Source organism: Eleginops maclovinus, chromosome 15 (assembly GCF_036324505.1).
Source record: "Eleginops maclovinus isolate JMC-PN-2008 ecotype Puerto Natales chromosome 15, JC_Emac_rtc_rv5, whole genome shotgun sequence".
Taxonomy (NCBI): Eukaryota; Metazoa; Chordata; class Actinopteri; order Perciformes; family Eleginopidae; genus Eleginops; species Eleginops maclovinus.
The window spans coordinates 2,841,594-2,860,976 of record NC_086363.1 but is presented as its reverse complement, the minus strand read 5'-3'; the positions used below and the strand labels follow the sequence as shown (position 1 = coordinate 2,860,976).

At 39.1% G+C, this 19,383-nt stretch overlaps 1 protein-coding gene across 3 annotated transcripts in view; it reads left to right on the top strand.

The window, feature by feature from the left end:
- fam184ab (family with sequence similarity 184 member Ab) overlaps positions 1 to 19,383 on the top strand; it is a 122,114-nt gene that overhangs the window by 38,341 nt on the left and 64,390 nt on the right. For 2 of the 3 annotated variants that reach the window (XM_063901588.1, XM_063901586.1), the window contains exons 2-5: positions 10,822 to 10,956; positions 15,413 to 15,571; positions 18,312 to 18,551; positions 18,983 to 19,066. In XM_063901588.1, coding sequence (XP_063757658.1) covers positions 10,822 to 10,956; positions 15,413 to 15,571; positions 18,312 to 18,551; positions 18,983 to 19,066 — 618 coding nt within the window. The remainder of the gene's footprint in view (positions 1 to 10,821; positions 10,957 to 15,412; positions 15,572 to 18,311; positions 18,552 to 18,982; positions 19,067 to 19,383) is intronic. The other variant, XM_063901587.1, reaches the window with a different exon arrangement.

Genomic DNA, 19,383 nt, shown 5'->3' with positions numbered 1-19,383 from the left:
TCTGAAGGAAGATGATTTTTCTTTTCCCTTTACTAAATTACTTAATGTCTGGAGAGGAAATGAAGGCAGAGGCCTGCAGCAAACCTTAAGGGTTTAACGTGTCTGACAGTGATTTTTGCTAAAGTCCCAGTAAGAAATCGTGGCTTTGTCTTTCAAATCTGTCACCAAAGATATTACAGAATCTCTAGCTGCACATTCCCAACAACAGATACCTCTGTTATTGTGTCTATGCACTTTAATGTTGCAGTGCAATTGTAAAAATGACATAATTTAGCAAAATATAGAAGATGTTGGAGTCATTTTCTTCTATAAAATACAACTGAAAGATATTTATTGTGTGTGTGTGTGTGTTTTAATACACAAAGGCTTCATTTGCAATTAAAAATAAAGGTCTGTAAGATGCGTCTAGTATTATGCAACAAAAACACTTTCTTTCTGTGTTCGCTTAAGACGGAACAATAAAATGCACTTACAGTCGACTAATGGCTCCAGATGGTGCTTATTACTCAATTAGAGACGTCTCTGCTGTTTGGATTACGTAATACAGTAAGACACACACACACACACACACACACACACACACACACACACACACACACACACACACACACACACACACACACACACACACACACACACACACACACACACACACACACACACACTTAAATTAACCCACTGGCAAAACTGCTTTTCGATCCTGCAAAGCACATGGTATCCCCGCTGTGTTTACACTATTACTTCTGTAAAATCAGGAACAGACGCCCAGATTTCATGTGCATATTTCCTTTTGAAAGGGTCTGATTTTCCACTTAAGTACTGATGCATTCTTCAGGAGTTACCGCAATTTTTTATGATCCTTCGCCAAAGACGTATGCTTCAATTAGAGAGGTGCACATTGCTGTTTACAAGGCCTCAAAGGACAGAAAAAGGGCATTTCTCTACTGCACCTGTGAGCCTGTTTGTCGGAAATAAACATTTCTGAGCAAGAAATTAGGAGCAGTGTGGTCCTACGTTAAATCAAAACACGCTCATTCTGTCATGCATCAGTGTAAATGTAAACAGAACAAGTAGACGACGTCTTAATTCAATGCTGTTGAAAAGGCCGCTCTCTTTTCTTGTCCGTGCCGTGTCTATAAACTCCGAGCTTCAACAAGATGAAACACTGAGTAAATAAACTGGAATAATATCTTTCCGTCAGAACAAATGTTATATTTAAGAGTACATCTAAATCAGTTTAATAGCACTGTGTGTGTATACCATCTGATATTCTGTCTGATGTGTTTATCTCTGCTGCGGTGGGTAACCTGATGCTGCTGCTGATGTTTCAGTCATGATTCTACAAGCTGTCTCTCTGCAGAAGGACAATCATTTATTACATTTACAAAAAGATCTGTCACTTACAAATGCTGACGTCAAAATGGTTGCTATTCAGGTCCATATCAGTGTTTTGTACCGTGTCTCCATGCTCTAATGTTCAGAAAGCTCTTATGTTTCTCATACTGCCTGTGCTGCAGCTCCTCTTTTCACCCTCTGTCTGAAACCAGAGCCCAGTCTGCTCTGACTGGTTAGCTGGCCGGCTCTGTTGTGATTGGTCAACCGCTTGGAGATGTCCCGCCCCTTTAGCCTATCGCGTACAATGTGTTGGAGCGCTAGCCAATAGAAGCGCGAGTGCTACACAGTGATGTCACTATGTTCCGAATGGAGCGCATGAACAGGATTCTTCGTTTTAAATCACAAGTCAATAAAGTTTATGTCTAATAATAATAATAATAATAATACAACACATCCACTTATCACACATTTCCCGTTGAATTATTGCCAAACTTTACTCATCGACTCAACCCCACATCCACCACTTACCCCGGGTGCAGAACATCCCATAATTAGCTGAAGGATTAAGGTGCCACCTCACAGTTTAGCAGATCACAGCCACACATTATAATTAAAGTAATTAAGCCCTGCTATCTCTCTCTCTCTCTCGCTCTCGCTCTCGCTCTCTCTCTCTCTCTCTCTCTCTCTCTCTCTCTCTCTCTCTCTCTCTCTCTCTCTCTCTCTCTCTGTCTCTGTCTCTGTCTCTGTCTCTCTCTCTCTCTCTCTCTCTCTCTCTCTCTCTCTGTCTCTGTCTCTGTCTCTGTCTCTCTGTCTCTCTCTCTCTCTCTGTCTCTCTCTCCCTCTCTCTCTCTCTCTCTCTCTCTCTCTCTCTCTCTCTCCGTGCTTCATTAAATCCACTCCCAGTAAACGCTTAATATTGAGGCTGTGGAAATGAGATGCCACCCTTCCTCGCTGTGCATTTATTATTTATTTTTGGGGGAAATATGAAACTTTGAGATGGTGTTTGGGGGGGCAGGTGCAACGATGATGCAGCACAATACAATCACGCTTTCTTTGAATCTGCACGTGTGTTTTGTTTATTGCATTAATAGAGGTTATATATGTATTATGTATTAAAGTATGCACAAATAATGCAATTCATTCTTGAAAATTGCATCATGAGACAAAACTTGATCACTTGTGCATTTTTAACGAATGGCCAGCATCAGTTATGTGAAAAAAATGTAAAATCCACATGTTTTTTTAAGCTTTAATACTGGAGAACAAATGAGAAAGGCCCGGAAATGTAGAGCTACTTAAATAAAAGACACGGGATTTTGTGAATGAAAAAGACCAGAAAGAGAGACAAATACAACCCGTGGGTCGTGTCAAAGAACAGATGGCGCTTTTAAGACACTTCAAAAGGACAGGAGCTCAAAATAGTTGTAAATCAGGTATTTTGTTCTGATGTATTATACGTCCTTGTGTGCCTGAAGACCTTGGATTTAACATAGAAGGTTAAACATAATGCATCACGCAACAGGATGGAAAGAGAGTAACAGAACCAGAAATGTCTGCTAAAGTCTTCCCTACTCAAAATATGAAATTAAACTTCCAATTAGACAATGATTAAAAGCTAATGAGAGTAACAAGGTAATGATAATTAGTGGCTAATTGACTTCCCTGAAGCTCAAGAGGTCTCTAACGTTCACCTCTTATCACTTTGTTCAGCTGATCAGTATTTAAAAAAGGTGATCAAATCAGAAAGTCATGTACATACTGACATATGGGATTGATGTGGCTTTCTTTACTAACAAATAATAATCATCAACATATTTAGCATTAATGTTTTGTCCTTAAATATCATTTTTGTCTTTAATTAGCTCCTCATTTAATCGGAAAATGCTAAAATGTACTGTTACAAAGGACAAAATGCTAATGAAGCCATTAGATGAGACCAATAAAAGTAAAAGAAACCATAATCCTTATTAGTTATTATCAAGTAGGTCATTATTTATTTAGTCCAGGAAAAATCCTTTTAAATTTACATATTTTATTTGATGTTTTTGTATTTTATATTATCAGGGTTTTTTCTATACAAATATAGCATGAGGCGCTAACGCCACTTCCCGCCAAAATTAAGCCCCGCCCATTTCCCAGTGAAATCCTGCATCAGAGCGAAGCAGAAAATAATAGTGTCTTCACGTCTTAAAGCTGCTGAGTCATATATTGCACCTCCAACAACAAATAAATCCAGAGCTCGTTCTTTACTTCCTCTCCAGAAAAAAAGGAGAGTGAAAGAAAGGATCAGAAATCTCAGTCTCAGTGTCAGCCTGCTGCCTGCCACTCGTCCCCCGGCAGACCCACCGGACATCCATCCCATATTTATCTCCTGTAAGCTGTCTCTGCCGTCTGACCAGACATCTGACACCATCTCCATATTTCTGGACTCATTAAACCCTTTCTGACCAACAGAGATATTGTTTTCTGGCATCACTTTAACATTTCACATGGGAAATCTGCATTTTGGTTTGAGGGCTCACACTGACAGTAACAGGGAGCAGAGACCCTGTTACCAAGTTTAGACAAAACCCTGAATATGTTTCTCAACTATTGCAATACACTTTGATTTTGATTTCTGGGAAATAATTTAGCTTTAACTCTAGCCGGTTAATAAAGGGTTTGAAATTGGAGTAAAAAGGGAGAACACAGGCCTGGCTTCCCATCAACACAACAACAATTTGCTATGCAGCGGTAATGATGAAGTTAATCGCTCACTAAACCATTTTCCACTAAACTGACTGCCCTCCCCAGCAGCCCCTTCATTAACTGGGATCTCCCACTGAAATGACACGTCAATAGTTATTCCAGCAATTAAATACAGCGTCTGCTCGCTGCCCCTTCCTCCGCGGGGTTAACGATTTTATCCCCAGGAGGGCACAAATCGATGCACTGCGAATAAAACACAGTTGTTCATATCTGTAAGCCTTCACGGGGAAATCAGCTGGATCTTTAGACTCCGACATGCTTTACAAAATGTGGAATTAAGTGGTTTTGTTCTGCAGGAATGTGTGATTTAATTAAGTTGATTTAATAAAAAGAAAACTCAATCATGATGTCTGAAGATATGACGACAGACATGCATTTTTCTTCAGTTTTTCCTCGTGGTTTATACTAATAATGCCAGTGTGTATGATTTCCATTTCTGCATGACATCTTGGGAGCATTCATCCTATAGTTTAAACACATTGGAGTCCAAACAAGCCCTATTTATACATGTTTAAGCAAATATTAATGGACCTTTACTGTTAATTTCATGAAGAAATACTGAGTTTTGCTTTTATTCCCTGATGCTGTTGAGCTTTCTCAATGCACGAGTCAATAGTATTTCCATCATCTCCGTAAACGCTTGTTATTTCATGTGTATTTTGCAGTGGCTTTGTATTGCAGTCCTTGTATTTTTGCCAGTTATTCTGAACAAATTCATATTGTGAGCAACACTACTACTTACCTCAGAGACGTCTGAATCATTGTGAATCTGTTTTCCCCTCCCTCTCTGGACAGGGAGCAACAAATCATAGAGATACAGAACCACAGAGCAATATCTGGTGGAAATATTGGCCGTGAATGTGAGCTAGTGCTGGCAGGGGGGGGGGGGGGGCAGAGGCAACAACAACAAAATGAGTCTAAAAATAGAGCTCATAAATAATTTAGAGTGACAAAATGTGAGATTTTATGATGTTGGAGGAGTGAAGATGGAGCTGAATATTTAGCTTTGATCCCCAAAAGTTCTTGGTTTTTATTACCTCATTAAAAACCTGGACTACCTCCTGAATCAGACTGCTGTTGGTACGACGTTCGTGAGAGATTTAGGTTTACTTTATTTTAAAGTTTTAGTGTCGATTATTCAGAAACAGAAATCCTTTATTAGTCGCACAGCAAGGAAATGTACATTTTTACAGCAAAAGGGACATAGCAGGTAAAATAAAGGCATGCAGTAACACACAATGTATACAAGAGAAGCACACATTAGTTAAACTAGAATGAAAATAAAGACAAACCAGTTGTTAAGTACACATCCATGTCTAAAAAGGATGAGCAATTATTATATTTTTGGTCATTATAGTAGCTTAGTATAAGCATTGATAAGAAACTGAAAGCTTTGTGGGAAGAAAAATGTGTCTTTTGGAGCACTGCAGAGATCCATTTCTTATTGAGTAGTCTGTAAAGGAAACCCCTAAAATGAACATTTACTAAAGTAAGAGAACATTTCAACTTGTTCCTAATAAAAACTATATATTAGTGTTTTTTAAATGACCTGTGTTTTCTCAGTAGACTCTCCTTTTTAGAAAATAGTTGAAACCAGATGATTTTAAATTAAAAACCAATAAATACCCTTACAGCAAAACCTGTAGTTTGTACACTGAAAAAACAGAAATGTTGCCAACACAACTCAAATGACTGTATCAGGTAAGTTGAAAGCAGTAATATTAAGTTGAACCTGATATTTTTTTATTGAAACGTATTATTATTGCTTTCAGCTACAGTTATTTGAAATCTGTTCATGTTTTTTGTTGTGAATTGAGCCCCTTGTTGTTATATTTTTGTAAAATAAGAGATAACTCTGCAAGGGAAGTTAGAATATTTGAACTTGTTCCTAAAAACCATATATTTTAGATTATTTCTTAAAAATTAAAAGGTTTTTCTTTTATTCCAGAGCAGAGACAAGACTCTAATTTCCAGAAAATATATTAAAACGGATGATTTTTAATTAAAATATTAAAGTTATTACAGCAAAATCAGCGTCCTTCCATTGATTCAAGTGAGCAAAGTTGCAGTAAGTAAAGCCAGGTTCACGTACGTCTTTATTTCCCTGTTTGACTTTATATTTGTGTGTGGATAATGTAGCCGTCTGTGTCTGTGAATATATCTGTACGCATTAGAGTTTGTTTGTTGAACCGTTCTCCCAAAGTTTATTTGACTGAATGTGAGGAGAGCAATGCAGAGGATTGTAGAGCAAGAACTGAATCCAAACAACAAGAAGAGGGAGTTTTATTTCTCTTGAATATGCTTATAAAGTTGGCTTGCAAAAACCAACAAAGTGAGCATGAGAAAGTTTTCCTCCCATCTCCTCCCGAGTTTGACAGCAGTGTCATATCTCGGGGACAGACGCCTGGTGAAAGTCTTAGTGAGTTTCTCAGCCGTGACGATCCCGCTGCTGACAGATGAAACTCGTGGCATTTGGCTGTCACTTATCGATCGGCCCGCTATCACAGACATTTATGCAAACTCCTCCGAGGGCACGAACCCATCGACCCGAAGAGATGAGGCGAGGATCAGTCTCACTCTTTCTCCGTCTGTCTCACACTCTCTCTTGGTTTTTCTCACACCTCAGAACAAAGCGTGCACACACACACTAACACATATTTATACAGTGAGAGAGAGATGATGTTTGAAGCGGACCTTTCTTAATCATTTCTTAGATTCTTCAAAATGAATTACTGAAACAATAAAAGAACATCATCAAAGTTTTTCTGAACTAAATTAACTTTTCAATAAAAGTAAGACTCGTTTTTCTTAGAGGGGCCCTGTAATGAACATTTTTGGGTTCATATTTTTATGTAGTGTCTCTCCTTGGACATGTCTCCATGCTTTAATGTTCAGAAAGCTCTTTATTTTTCTCATACTGCCTGTGCTGCAACACCTTCTCACCCTCTGTCTGAAACCAGACCCCAGTCTGCTCTGATTGGTTAGCTGGCCAGCTCTGTTGTGATTGTCAACCGCTTTTGCCGACCATTTACATGCACTAAAACCTCTACAGGAAACACTACATTACAGAAAAGACAAAGGCATTATATATCCCTTTTTAATGAAAGCAACAACGTTACAATTTTTTTAATAGAAAGCATCGTTGGTTGGTTTTACGGTCGAACAATGCTTTCCTTAATCTTCTTTATGTGGAAGGAGAACCCCTGCAGGGGAATGGCTGCAAATCAGACACACATGGGCTATAACAAGCCCCTAAGAACTGTATGTTTGCTTCTTAATGTAAAAGAAACCGGGCTTATCCACATCTATTACATAATTCATGAGAATAAATTGAAATATTGCACATTTTTCCTCAAATATTGGCTGATATCTGCAAAGCTTTACTGATATCTTTATTTGACTCGCTGCTGTCTTTCAAAATCCATTATTTGTTGTTCCCTCATGATGACAATGATGACAGCATTGGCAGCTTTTGTCTCTCAGGCACTGATTGCTTTTCCCCTTGAGACACACACACACACACACACACACACACACACACACACACACACACACACACACACACACACACACACACACAGAAATACACGTATACTTTCTCCGCCTCCTCGGCTCTTTGACCATTTGTCAGGATAATCGAGCTGATGAGTGTGGACGCGTGTGTAATTGTTCTTGACAGGCTCTGCTGGTGTGTGTGTGTGTGTGATGCATGTGTGTGCATAGCTAGCATGTGTCTGTTATTTTGTTGCCTGTGTGTGGGTGTGTCAGAGGAGCCCACAGCATTTTGATTGGTGCATTTCATCTGCAGAAGTGTGCTGAAAACTCTAGAGATGCGGTGGAGATTTTAGCTCGTCTATCTATCTGTTACTTTTGCTCCATTCACTTCCTAAGCTGAGCTGGTTGAATAATTCAGACGTGTGGAGGGAAGTATGTTTTATTTCGGATGCAAACTGAATTTTTGCAGATTTATTTGGCTCTTTGCAGCTTTCCTCTGATCTCAGACGTTTCAGCACTCGTTTGAGCGGTCCAAGTGAAAGGACAGACTGTAAAACTCTGTGGAATAAAGTTTGGATGTTAGCCTATTAAACTGACTCGACTTTACTGCTACCATTTTATCTCAGTACCTCGATGTGAGTTAGTAGCTATGTTAGCCACATTAAATCGGGGCCTGTCTGTTCACTACATTGCATTATTCCAACAGTTGGAGGTACTGTATTTCCATTACATTATGCACAGGCATTCATGTTCCCCAGAAGCTGAACATGAGGTTGGAATGTGTGCTCTTACATTAAATGTCTCAACAGCTTTTGGAACAGATTACCATTAATATTTTTAACTGAGAATTTAGCTGTACTTTTGTCTGATTCAAAGTCAGGTTTAGTTACATAATTTGCAAGTTAGCAAAGCATGCTATAAGCTACATTATATATGGCATTTAGGTGAATATGGCTAAGTGAGATGGTGATCATGATATGCAATACACATTGTTAGCATGCTGAAGTTAGCATTTAGCTCAAATACGTGCTGTTCCTAAGTAAGGGCTAACAGGGCTGCTAGCATGGCTGTATTGTAAGGATAGTTAACGGCTAATAAGAAACTGAGCAGCGGCAACAAATACTCAAGCTAGCGTCCAATGCTAACAGCTTGGTCGTGTTTCAAATCAATGTGTGATAAAATTAAGGGACATAAATGAATTGTTGCACCAAGGCATGACAAGCCCCAAGTCATACATTTGAGATGAAATGATGTGAAACACAGCATCACGTTTGAACTATATAAAGGCCACGAGATGTGTGATATAAGCATACAGGCTAAAGTAATGGATGCTGATCGTATTCCCATTAAGAGGTCCGTAAAATGACACAAGAGAATACCTTCCTTGGCTCAGTACCATCTGTTTGCAGTGCGTCTTAGTTTCTCTGTTCCATTTCAGTAAAGCTCTGTCTGTCGCAGTGTGTGGTGAGTAAACGAATAGAAATTGTGAAAAACCCGAGACCACTTATTGAACTAAATCCTTTCATCGCCTAGCAAGGCACACACACTGAATGTCATTGTGTCAAAGGAAAGCTTCTTCTCCCATCTCTACTCCACAGTCCCTTTTTTCTTATTCAGTTGACGGACTTTGGTCCCGTGAAAACAAAGGATGTGTGGCATGGTTCAATGTGCTGAATATTGACTTTAAAAAGAGGCAACACACGGCTTTGTTTGTCTCAGCATGGCCGAGGAGAGTGTCTCTCATGTGGAAACGCATTTCTGCCCCCTCTCTCTCGCGCTGCCTGTGAGGGGGGGATCACGGCGCTGTCAGATTACTGCTCTCTGGAAGGCTTCATGTATTTTTGGGACGGATTTAAAGGTCAATCTCGTGCACAACAGTTAGCTTGTGTTATTTTTATCCCCGACAATATGAGGCTTCGACTAATTCATAACTGTGGGGCGTCACTGATGCTGCTGCTCTAATCCTGGAAACATCCAGGCGTGCACTGCAAGGTTTTTCACATCGTACTGTAGGCAGCTGTGTACCAGCTACACACCACGGCTCATTGGCAATGCAACAGCATTATAAAGATTATCATACGGCAGTCATTTGCATTCCTCTGCCTGCCTCATGTCCTCATTGCATTTGATCTGTAAGCTGCATTAAAGGAAATACTTTTATAAATAATAAATGTTAAGTGTGACAAGTGTTTCTATCGTGTTGGCCCACAGTAGTGAAAGGACTGCTTCTGATTATACAGCTTTGCACAAATGGGGCTATCAGTAACTTGGAAATGCTCAGCAATATGAAAGAAATCCAATATCCCAATATGTTTTTCAAATGTCTGGATGACGATATTACAAGGGTTACCTTTTTTTGCAGTCACAAAATGATCATTTGTAATAGTTAACATCATAAATGTGGGTTTAATTTCTAATTTAATTCATAAAAATACACAATTTGACTATAATGCATCTTTCAAAACCAAGAATGAACTTAGGCCTATATAATCTATCATATCATATTAGCAATATAATATTCATATATTCTTCCAACATTTAGATTTTTTTGTGAATAACATCCAGGGTTGCACCATTGAATTATTTCAGGAAGAAACAGAGAGAACACTTTTCATGCTTACATGTTTTAAATTGAGGAGGGAAGAGGGGAGAAGATGCTGAGAGGCTTCCACTGGGGGAGATTTAAAAGAGGGTCAGCTGACTATCTTTTTAACTTCAGTGACCTTGCAAATATTTGGGTGTGTCATAGTGCATAACCCAACTAAAGTACTGCACCAGGGCCTCAGGATTCTGAAAAGAGTGCGCATATTTTGAATGATATTGGAATATAAATCACAATATTTGACAAAGATGCTTCAGTAAGTCTGCAGAATAGGATTTATAGTCCGGGCACACATGCAGCACAATAACCATTAATACAAAATAATATTAAGCATGCACAACAACTATTGCGCCTCCAGCGATTTGAATATTGCACCAGTCCATATTGCTATTCGATTAAACATTCATAAATTGTGCAGCCCTATACTGCACCAAATATTCCACATAATTAGAACTGGCTATGATGGTTTCCAGTAGTAGATAAAGTGTGAATGGGTTTTCTATGCTACAAAGAGTCCATTAAAAGGTATTGAGCATTAGCATCAATCACAACCTTGCTTTCATCTTGATATTTCCCCCTCATGACTCCTGATGCTGACTGTGTCTCACGGCTAACCGGTTTCCCTTTCCCCTCCTCTGCAGGTTATCTACGCACTGAACACGAAAAACGACGAACACGAGGCGGCCATCTCCACCCTGAAGGAGGCGCATGAAGAGGAGGTGCAGCAGATCCTCTCGGAGACCAGAGAGAAGATACTACAGGTCTTTACATTTAATGTAATTAATTCAAAGACACTGCCGTCTTATCTTCTTATCAAGTTCATGAGTTATGTCATCCCTCATGCTAATAAGAGAGGTCAGAAGAGTTTACGTACAGTACTAAATGTAAAAAGGAAACAGGATACCATCCGTGTAAAGATATTAAAGTAGAGTGGAAAGGTTTGATCAGTTTAAACAGCGGGGGAAAACGTTTTCAGATATTATACTTGAGGGTTTTAATACTTCCTTATCAAGTCCAGATTTAAAACATTTAAGGAAAAGTTAAAAAAGATAAAATACTCATTTAAAAATAATGTTTATTTTAATTATAATAATAATATTTCTGTATTATTTAATTATTAGTGATATATCAATATACATATCTATTAATCCTTATTTTTAATATTTTATTTACTGTCTCTGCTGCTGTGCAGTTTAGTTTTCAACATTAAAAGAATAAGAGACCACTCCAAATTGTTCTTAGATCTTTATCCCTACATGTATGGCAGCCAGTTCAGTGTCTGTTAAATCCAAACACAGAGAAACATTTTCAGTAGTTTAGAGAATACAATAAAAAAATAACAAATATTAATTTAACTCAAAAACACAACTATAAATAATAAAACCAGAGAAAATGATAATGCTGAAGTGGTCTCTTAACTTTTTCCACGGCTGTATATTGTTGTTGATTACATGTGTGTTAAATCTGAATCCCACATTTACTAAGTCCATTTACTCAAGTACTGCACTTAACTTTACTTAAGTGTACTACTCCAATACATTTCAGAGGTAAATGGTGTGCTTTTACTCCACTACATGTATTTAGTTGCTAGGCAGATTAGGATTAATGATGGTAAATATAATCAGCCCTTAAATCAGACTGTAGTTCACCTGCAGTAAATCCAGCAGCTACCCTGCAGTATACAAAGCCATTCAAACTAGCTGCACCTTTACCAGCTCTGAGAACACTTTAATGATCAATCATTATAAAACATATCAGAGATATTATTCTGAAATGGACCAATCAGACAATGACTACTTTTACTGTCGCTACTTTAAGTACATTTAGAGGAGAGTACTTTCTACTTTCACTGGAGGAACATTTAGAATACTTTTACTGTGACAGAGTATTCCTACACTCTGGTACTTCTACTTTACTCAAGTACAAGATCTGAGTACTTCTACTTTACTCAAGTACAAGATCTGAGTACTTCTACTTTACTCAAGTACAAGATCTGAGTACTTCTACTTTACTCAAGTACAAGATCTGAGTACTTCTACTTTACTCAAGTACAAGATCTGAGTACTTCTACTTTTACTCAAGTACAAGATCTGAGTACTTCTACTTTTACTCAAGTACAAGATCTGAGTACTTCTACTTTTACTCAAGTACAAGATCTGAGTACTTCTACTTTACTCAAGTACAAGATCTGAGTACTTCTACTTTTACTCAAGTACAAGATCTGAGTACTTCTACTTTACTCAAGTACAAGATCTGAGTACTTCTACTTTACTCAAGTACAAGACCTGAGTACTTCTACTTTACTCAAGTAAAAGATCTGAGTACTTCTACTTTTACTCAGTACAAGATCTGAGTACTTCTACTTTACTCAAGTACAAGATCTGAGTACTTCTACTTTTACTCAGTACAAGATCTGAGTACTTCTACTTTACTCAAGTACAAGACCTGAGTACTTCTACTTTACTCAAGTACAAGATCTGAGTACTTCTACTTTTACTCAAGGACAAGATCTGAGTACTTCTACTTTACTCAAGTACAAGATCTGAGTACTTCTACTTTTACTCAGTACAAGATCTGAGTACTTCTACTTTACTCAAGTACAAGATCTGAGTACTTCTACTTTTACTCAAGTACAAGATCTGAGTACTTCTACTTTACTCAAGTACAAGATCTGAGTACTTCTACTTTTACTCAAGTACAAGATCTGAGTACTTCTACTTTACTCAAGTACAAGATCTGAGTACTTCTACTTTACTCAAGTACAAGACCTGAGTACTTCTACTTTACTCAAGTAAAAGATCTGAGTACTTCTACTTTTACTCAGTACAAGATCTGAGTACTTCTACTTTACTCAAGTACAAGATCTGAGTACTTCTACTTTTACTCAGTACAAGATCTGAGTACTTCTACTTTTACTCAAGTACAAGATCTGAGTACTTTTACTCAAGTACAAGATCTGAGTACTTCTACTCTTACTCAGTACAAGATCTGAGTACTTTTACTTTTACTCAGTACAAGATCTGAGTACTTCTACTTTTACTCAAGTACAAGACCTGAGTACTTCTACTTTTACTCAAGGACAAGATCTGAGTACTTCTACTTTTACTCAAGGACAAGATCTGAGTACTTCTTCCACCTCTGAATATTAGAAATCCAAAGCTAATTCATCTCTGTTTCCAGGGAGGAATACGTTAATGCATATTACAGTATTACTTTAGGAATGATTGAACACTCATTATAACTTCTGAAGGTTATAATACATCAGCTAGTGCAGCACGAGGAACCTCTATGGCATGATGAGGCTTTGAGTCATTATTTTAAACTATTGATTGTATACTAAAGTGTGAGGCTATGAACTCCACTTGCAGGTCAGCCCGACATGATAGAGTATCGCTGTATATATTTCACTCGTGTGTTTCTGCCCTCTGAACTGAACTCTATCACATAGCAGAGCCGCAGCGCTCATCAATATTCATCAGCTGGATATTAATTATTCAGCTATATATGTCATGGCTTCTTATGGAAATGACTTACTTCCCTGACAGCAGTGTAACCAACATTAAAGAGCTGAACTTATATATGGAGACATTACCGCACATTATTATACTCCTCTGCGAGGTCAGAGAGCTTTGAATATCACTGAGTTTAATAGGATCTAATTAAATCCAACTTTATTTATATTGCCGCTTTCATACACATGAGGTAACAACAACTATAAACTGTAAACACAATTACAAACGTGCTAACCCCCCCCCCCCCCAACCCTGGTAATAAATACAGTAACACATAGCTTCTCAATTAATAAACACCAGGGTCAAAGACAAAACTTGGTTTTCAAGCCTCAAAAATATAAAAGTATTCAACAACTCAAAACGTTTTGTTTTTTTCTGGGTGTAATTTTTTAAATCCTTATATTTTCTGAGCAAAAAATAGCAGACCACACACTTTGTTACTCTGATTTCTAGAAGACGATCCCTAAATTGTCATTCAGTGCAATAATATTTTAAATACAAAGAAATCCTGTCAGGCATAAGAAGATCCAGAGGATGTGTATGCTTCATTAAAAGACTATATTTAAGGACTGCACTGCCATTCTAAAATACTAATCAATTGTAACTTCAAATATTTACACTTTGCAAATATCCTTCCAACCAGCCAAGTTCAACCCATTCGCTAGCAAGTAGTTTTCACACCAAAGTGAATTCTGTTTAAAAATACAATATTACTTAGTTTAGTAGTGTGTACTTGTTTATATTTTAATAAACAAAAGTCATTATTAGCATTTTACTTATGTTTTATGTAATATATGCATTACACTGAATGACCAGAATGTATTACCCTGAATGACGAAAAGGCATTATACAATGCAACAAACCAACCAACACTTCACATGAGAAGAAAATAAGACAAGAATAACAAATACAATGAAATTAAAAGCCAAATTAAAAAGTAAGGTCTTGACGAAGTGCATATTTACTCTTTTAAATGTAACTTTCATTAAGTATTCAAATTAAAGCTGCACGATTAGTCAATATACAGCATACTAAAGAAGTATTATGGTCTAGTGCCATATCCAAATTGCAGTAAGGGCAATATTTGGTAAATGTATTAATTCTGGCCCAAAAATAGTACTGTAAATAAATGTTTTTGTACGGATCATAAACCTTAAATAATTTCCTAATTTGAGATAAATAAAATAAATAAATCTAGTTATCTTTTTTTAAAACACATCATGAGATTTATTTTATTTTCTACTTTAATGTGAATTAGGTATCAGGATTATTCCCTGTAATATTGCCAAATTATTGCAATGCATTTATTTTTTCCAAATCATTCAGCCCTAATCCTAAAGACCCATTCAATTCAAATTAAAGAGTAATTTCCTTATTATTTTCATACCTCAATAAATTCAGATTTGATTACTTTTCCTAAAAATCTGGACGATTTCTTACCAACGTTTAATCTGTACGCCCCTGTCTCACAAACTACTGCATTTCACACTCCATCATTGTGTGTGTGTGTGTGTGTGTGTGTGTGTGTGTGTGTGTGTGTGTGTGTGTGTGTGTGTGTGTGTGTGTGTGTGTGTGTGTGTGTGTGTGTGTGTGTGTGTGTGTGTGTGTGTGTGTGTGTGTGTGTGTGTGTGTGTGTGTGTGTGTGTGTGTGTGTGTGTGTGTGTGTGCGCGTATAAATCAGATGCAGATTTCCAAATACTTTGCATGATTTGATCCACAGTACAAGAGTAAGATCAGCGACGAGATGGACCTGAAGAGGAGGATCCAGTCTCTGGAGGAATCCATGGAGCTGCACGAGAGGATGAAGAGGCAGGCGCTCGCCGAGTTCGAGAGCTACCGGCAGAGGGTGGAGGACATGCAGCTCTGCACCGAGGCTCAGGTGTGTGTGTGTGTGTGTGTGTGTGTGTGTGTGTGTGTGTGTGTGTGTGTGTGTGTGTGTGTGTGTGTGTGTGTGTGTGTTTGCTCAGCGTGAGACTACAGATGTCACAGCTGCAGGTAATCTGTACTGATGTCTGTTTCTGTCTCCTGTTGTGAGTTTAAAGAGTTTCTCCTTCATGTCTGCATCCCCACTCGTGTGTGTGTGTGTGTGTGTGTGTGTGTGTGTGTGTGTGTGTGTGTGTGTGTGTGTGTGTGTGTGTGTGTGTGTGTGCGTGTGCGTGTGTGTGTGTGTGTTTCTGGCCATTTAACTTGTTGCGTAGGAGCAGAAGTATTCACTTTTTCTTTTCAGACAGAGGTTTGAAACACTGTTTTGCACCTCAGACAAAAAACATATGCTCATCTGGTGCGCCAATCCCACCACCACCAGCAGCTGTGTCAAATATAAAATAATGCCAAACCCGCCTTCAGAATAAAAGCGAGAAGAATTACTTTGGCTTAAATTATTACACTGAAGAATATACATTCATTTCCAAAACTGCAAGAAAATGTATATTAAACATTAAATAACAAATCAATACATCGCTCCAACAATGTGTACATTCTGTTCAGTGTACGGTCGGTATGTGTCAATCAGGACATCATATTTGGTGAACACACACACACACACACATACACACACACACACACACACACACACACACACACACACACACACACACACACACACACATTCACACAGTTGTGACTACTCCTGGGTTTGCCTGTCTGTGTCGTTGTCTCTTCTTCTCTTGTGTTTTTCTGTATGTTCAGTCTTAAATTTTGTCCTAATTTTATCATCTTGTGTTCAAATATTGAACACAAAAGTTATTGGTGCAGAAAAGCTCACTAACTAATCCTTCCTAGCTTGTGTGTATACTCTCATTAAGCTGCGGAAGGCACTTTTATTTGTGGCATCATCGAGCAAACAATCTATAATAATCGTTCAGCATATATGTCTGCTAGAGAAATAGATTGACGTACCTCTTTTTGTTTTTCAAGCTTCAAAAGATATAGACTGTAAGATGAGACTTTAGCCAATCAAAGGTCATTTAAGAGAGAGAGAGAGAGAGAGAGAGCATTCCTATTGGCTGTCAGGAACATTTCTATGCCAGCAACAACTGCCTACACTGCAAGCAACAAAGCAAAAGAAAGATAGGGAGGCTTTTAACCGAGATTTTGAGAACGTTTAGCACATAGTTTACCCTGCTGTTCATGCAAATCCGGGTATTCAACTTTAAAACTCTTCACAGGCACACAAATCTGCAAAGAAATCCAGACATACTCTCATAGACAATGGCTAGAGGATGCTCTGGTTACTGTATGCATATATCCGAGGGGGCAGAGAGGATATCTGCAGGCTGCAGTTTCAAATCGAGACGTTTCTGTTGTCTTTTCCAGAAACCTGCAAACCCCGACGAGCCTCTTCAATTACAATCTGCTCTTATTGAATTCATGCTCAATACTGCCAAAAATAAACTGCCTCCTTCAGCTTTTACTCTGCTAACAATAGCAGCAAAACAGATTTTCTAACTCCCACTGATGAGGGACATAACCATAAAGGAAGCTGACTGGAAAACAAACTCTGATTGATCCATGGTTTTAGGAGAGGAGTAACATGGTGTGTGTGTGTGTGTGTGTGTGTGTGTGTGTGTGTGTGTGTGTGTGTGTGTGTGTGTGTGTGTGTGTGTGTGTGTGTGTGTGTGTGTGTGTGTGTGTGTGTGTGTGTGTGTGTGTGTGTGTGTGTGTGTGTGTGTGTGTGTGGACATTGTAACAAATCGATGCATGATGAATAGACAGACGGATGACATTACTCTATTGATTTATGCACAGAGGGTAGAGGAGCTGCAGCGATGTGTTCAAGAGCAGGAAGCGGGATGGGAAAATTGAGGATTTTAAGTGACCATTAATGCAAGAACATGCAACCACGCCTAGGTGTTTGTTTTAGTGTTGACAGATCAATATCGCTTCTTTATCTGTACCCCGGTATCAGATTATTCTTGATTCCAGAGCTGCTTTCAACAGTTTCCATTCATCCGAACATTTTTAACTTGTGTTTCCAGGTACAAATTGCCACTAATAGTAAGTGGAAGTCGCTGATTGTGTAATTATCTGCTGCCTTCGTAAATGAAACGCTAATTTCAGACCGTGCAGGCAAATCAAATGAAAGGCATGTACATGTGTTTATGTAAATGTGGCCCTGAGAGAGGTTGATTATTTCTCACGCTGGAAATGTAGTGAACACCCTTTAACACACTGGTAGTATTTATCTTTCTTTGCCCACAGATATACAGTTATTACCCTTAATTTGATTATGATAATTTTTCTTGTTCCTGGAATTTAAATGTCTGTTTCTTTTCTTGGTAAGAGTGAATCCCATAAAAGTATCCAAAAATCAAAACAAAACAAGCACAAGTTGTGGATGCAAATACAAATAAAAGGACGTGTGTGTGTTTACTGCTTCCAGCATGAGGCTGTTTATGTTCCCAGTTGATTAAAGTTAAGGCTACACAGACTTTTTATTATATTTAGACAATAGTTTATGCATTTTAGTGGATTTCATGGCAGTAAGAAGGTCAGAAACTCCCAAACCTGCATCACCACTGGCTTAGAGCTCTTGAAAAAGTTAACCCGGAGCTTACAAACCCAGGTATGGATGCTCCCGTTAGCTCGGTCTTTTATTCCCCGTCTCGCGTCTCCCGCAGCACACGCAGCGGGTGGTGTCCATGTCCCGGGAGGTGGAGGAGATGCGGCGGTCCTTTGAGGAGAAGCTGCGTACGTTCGGCTCGGCGCAGACGCAGTTCGAGCAGGAGAAGAAGGCGGCTCTGGAGGAGCTGAAGGGCCAGCACCGGCAGGAGGTGCAGGAGCTCCTGCGCAGCCACCAGAGCCAGAACGCAGACTACAGCAAAGACCAGGAGAAACTGGTGCAGCTGCACAAAGCCGAGGTAACGCACCGACTGCACAAAGCCGGGGTAACACACCCGCTGCACAAAGCCGGGGTAACACACCCGCTGCACCAAGCCGGGGTAACACACCCGCTGCACAATGCCGGGGTAACACACCCGCTGCACAAAAGCCGGGGTAACACACCTGCTGCACAAAGACGGGGTAACACACCCGCTGCACAAAGCCGGGCTAACACACCCGCTGCACAAAGCCGAGGTAACGCACCGACTGCACAAAGCCGGGGTAGCACACCCGCTGCACAAAGCCGGGGGAACACACCCGCTGCACAAAGTAGATCCTTGATGGAGTTGAAGCAAGGCTTGAAGCATGTGGAAGACATGTCTTAGTCTCCTTTGCATATCACTGCCATTAAATCAGCTTAAATTAACTTAAATATCTTAATGTTTTTATTTATTTTTCTTAATTTCAGGTGGACTCCCTGACGGAGCGGGTGGAGGAGCTCAAACAGGACAAGAAGAGACTGGTGGAGGAGTACGAAGCCAAACTCAGCAAGGTACAGTAGCTGAGTATTACGCTCTTATGCAGTGTTTTTATTTGCTAAGGGAAATATATATTGTATGAACATTATAAATGCATGGTAGGAGAGTTATCCATTACAAAAAAGGCTACACAAGGTGAAATATGCTCTGTAAAGAACTGAGATCACCTATTGGAAGCCTTGTGTTGACCTTGCTGAAAGTGAAGGCTGAGACGTGCAGACCGGTGTACAGCGGGAGCAGAACGGCTGCATTTAGAAGCCATTCATTCCAATAGGAAACGCTCCTCTCTGACAGTGAGCGCTGTCAGCCGGGACGTCTTGGCCTCAGCGTT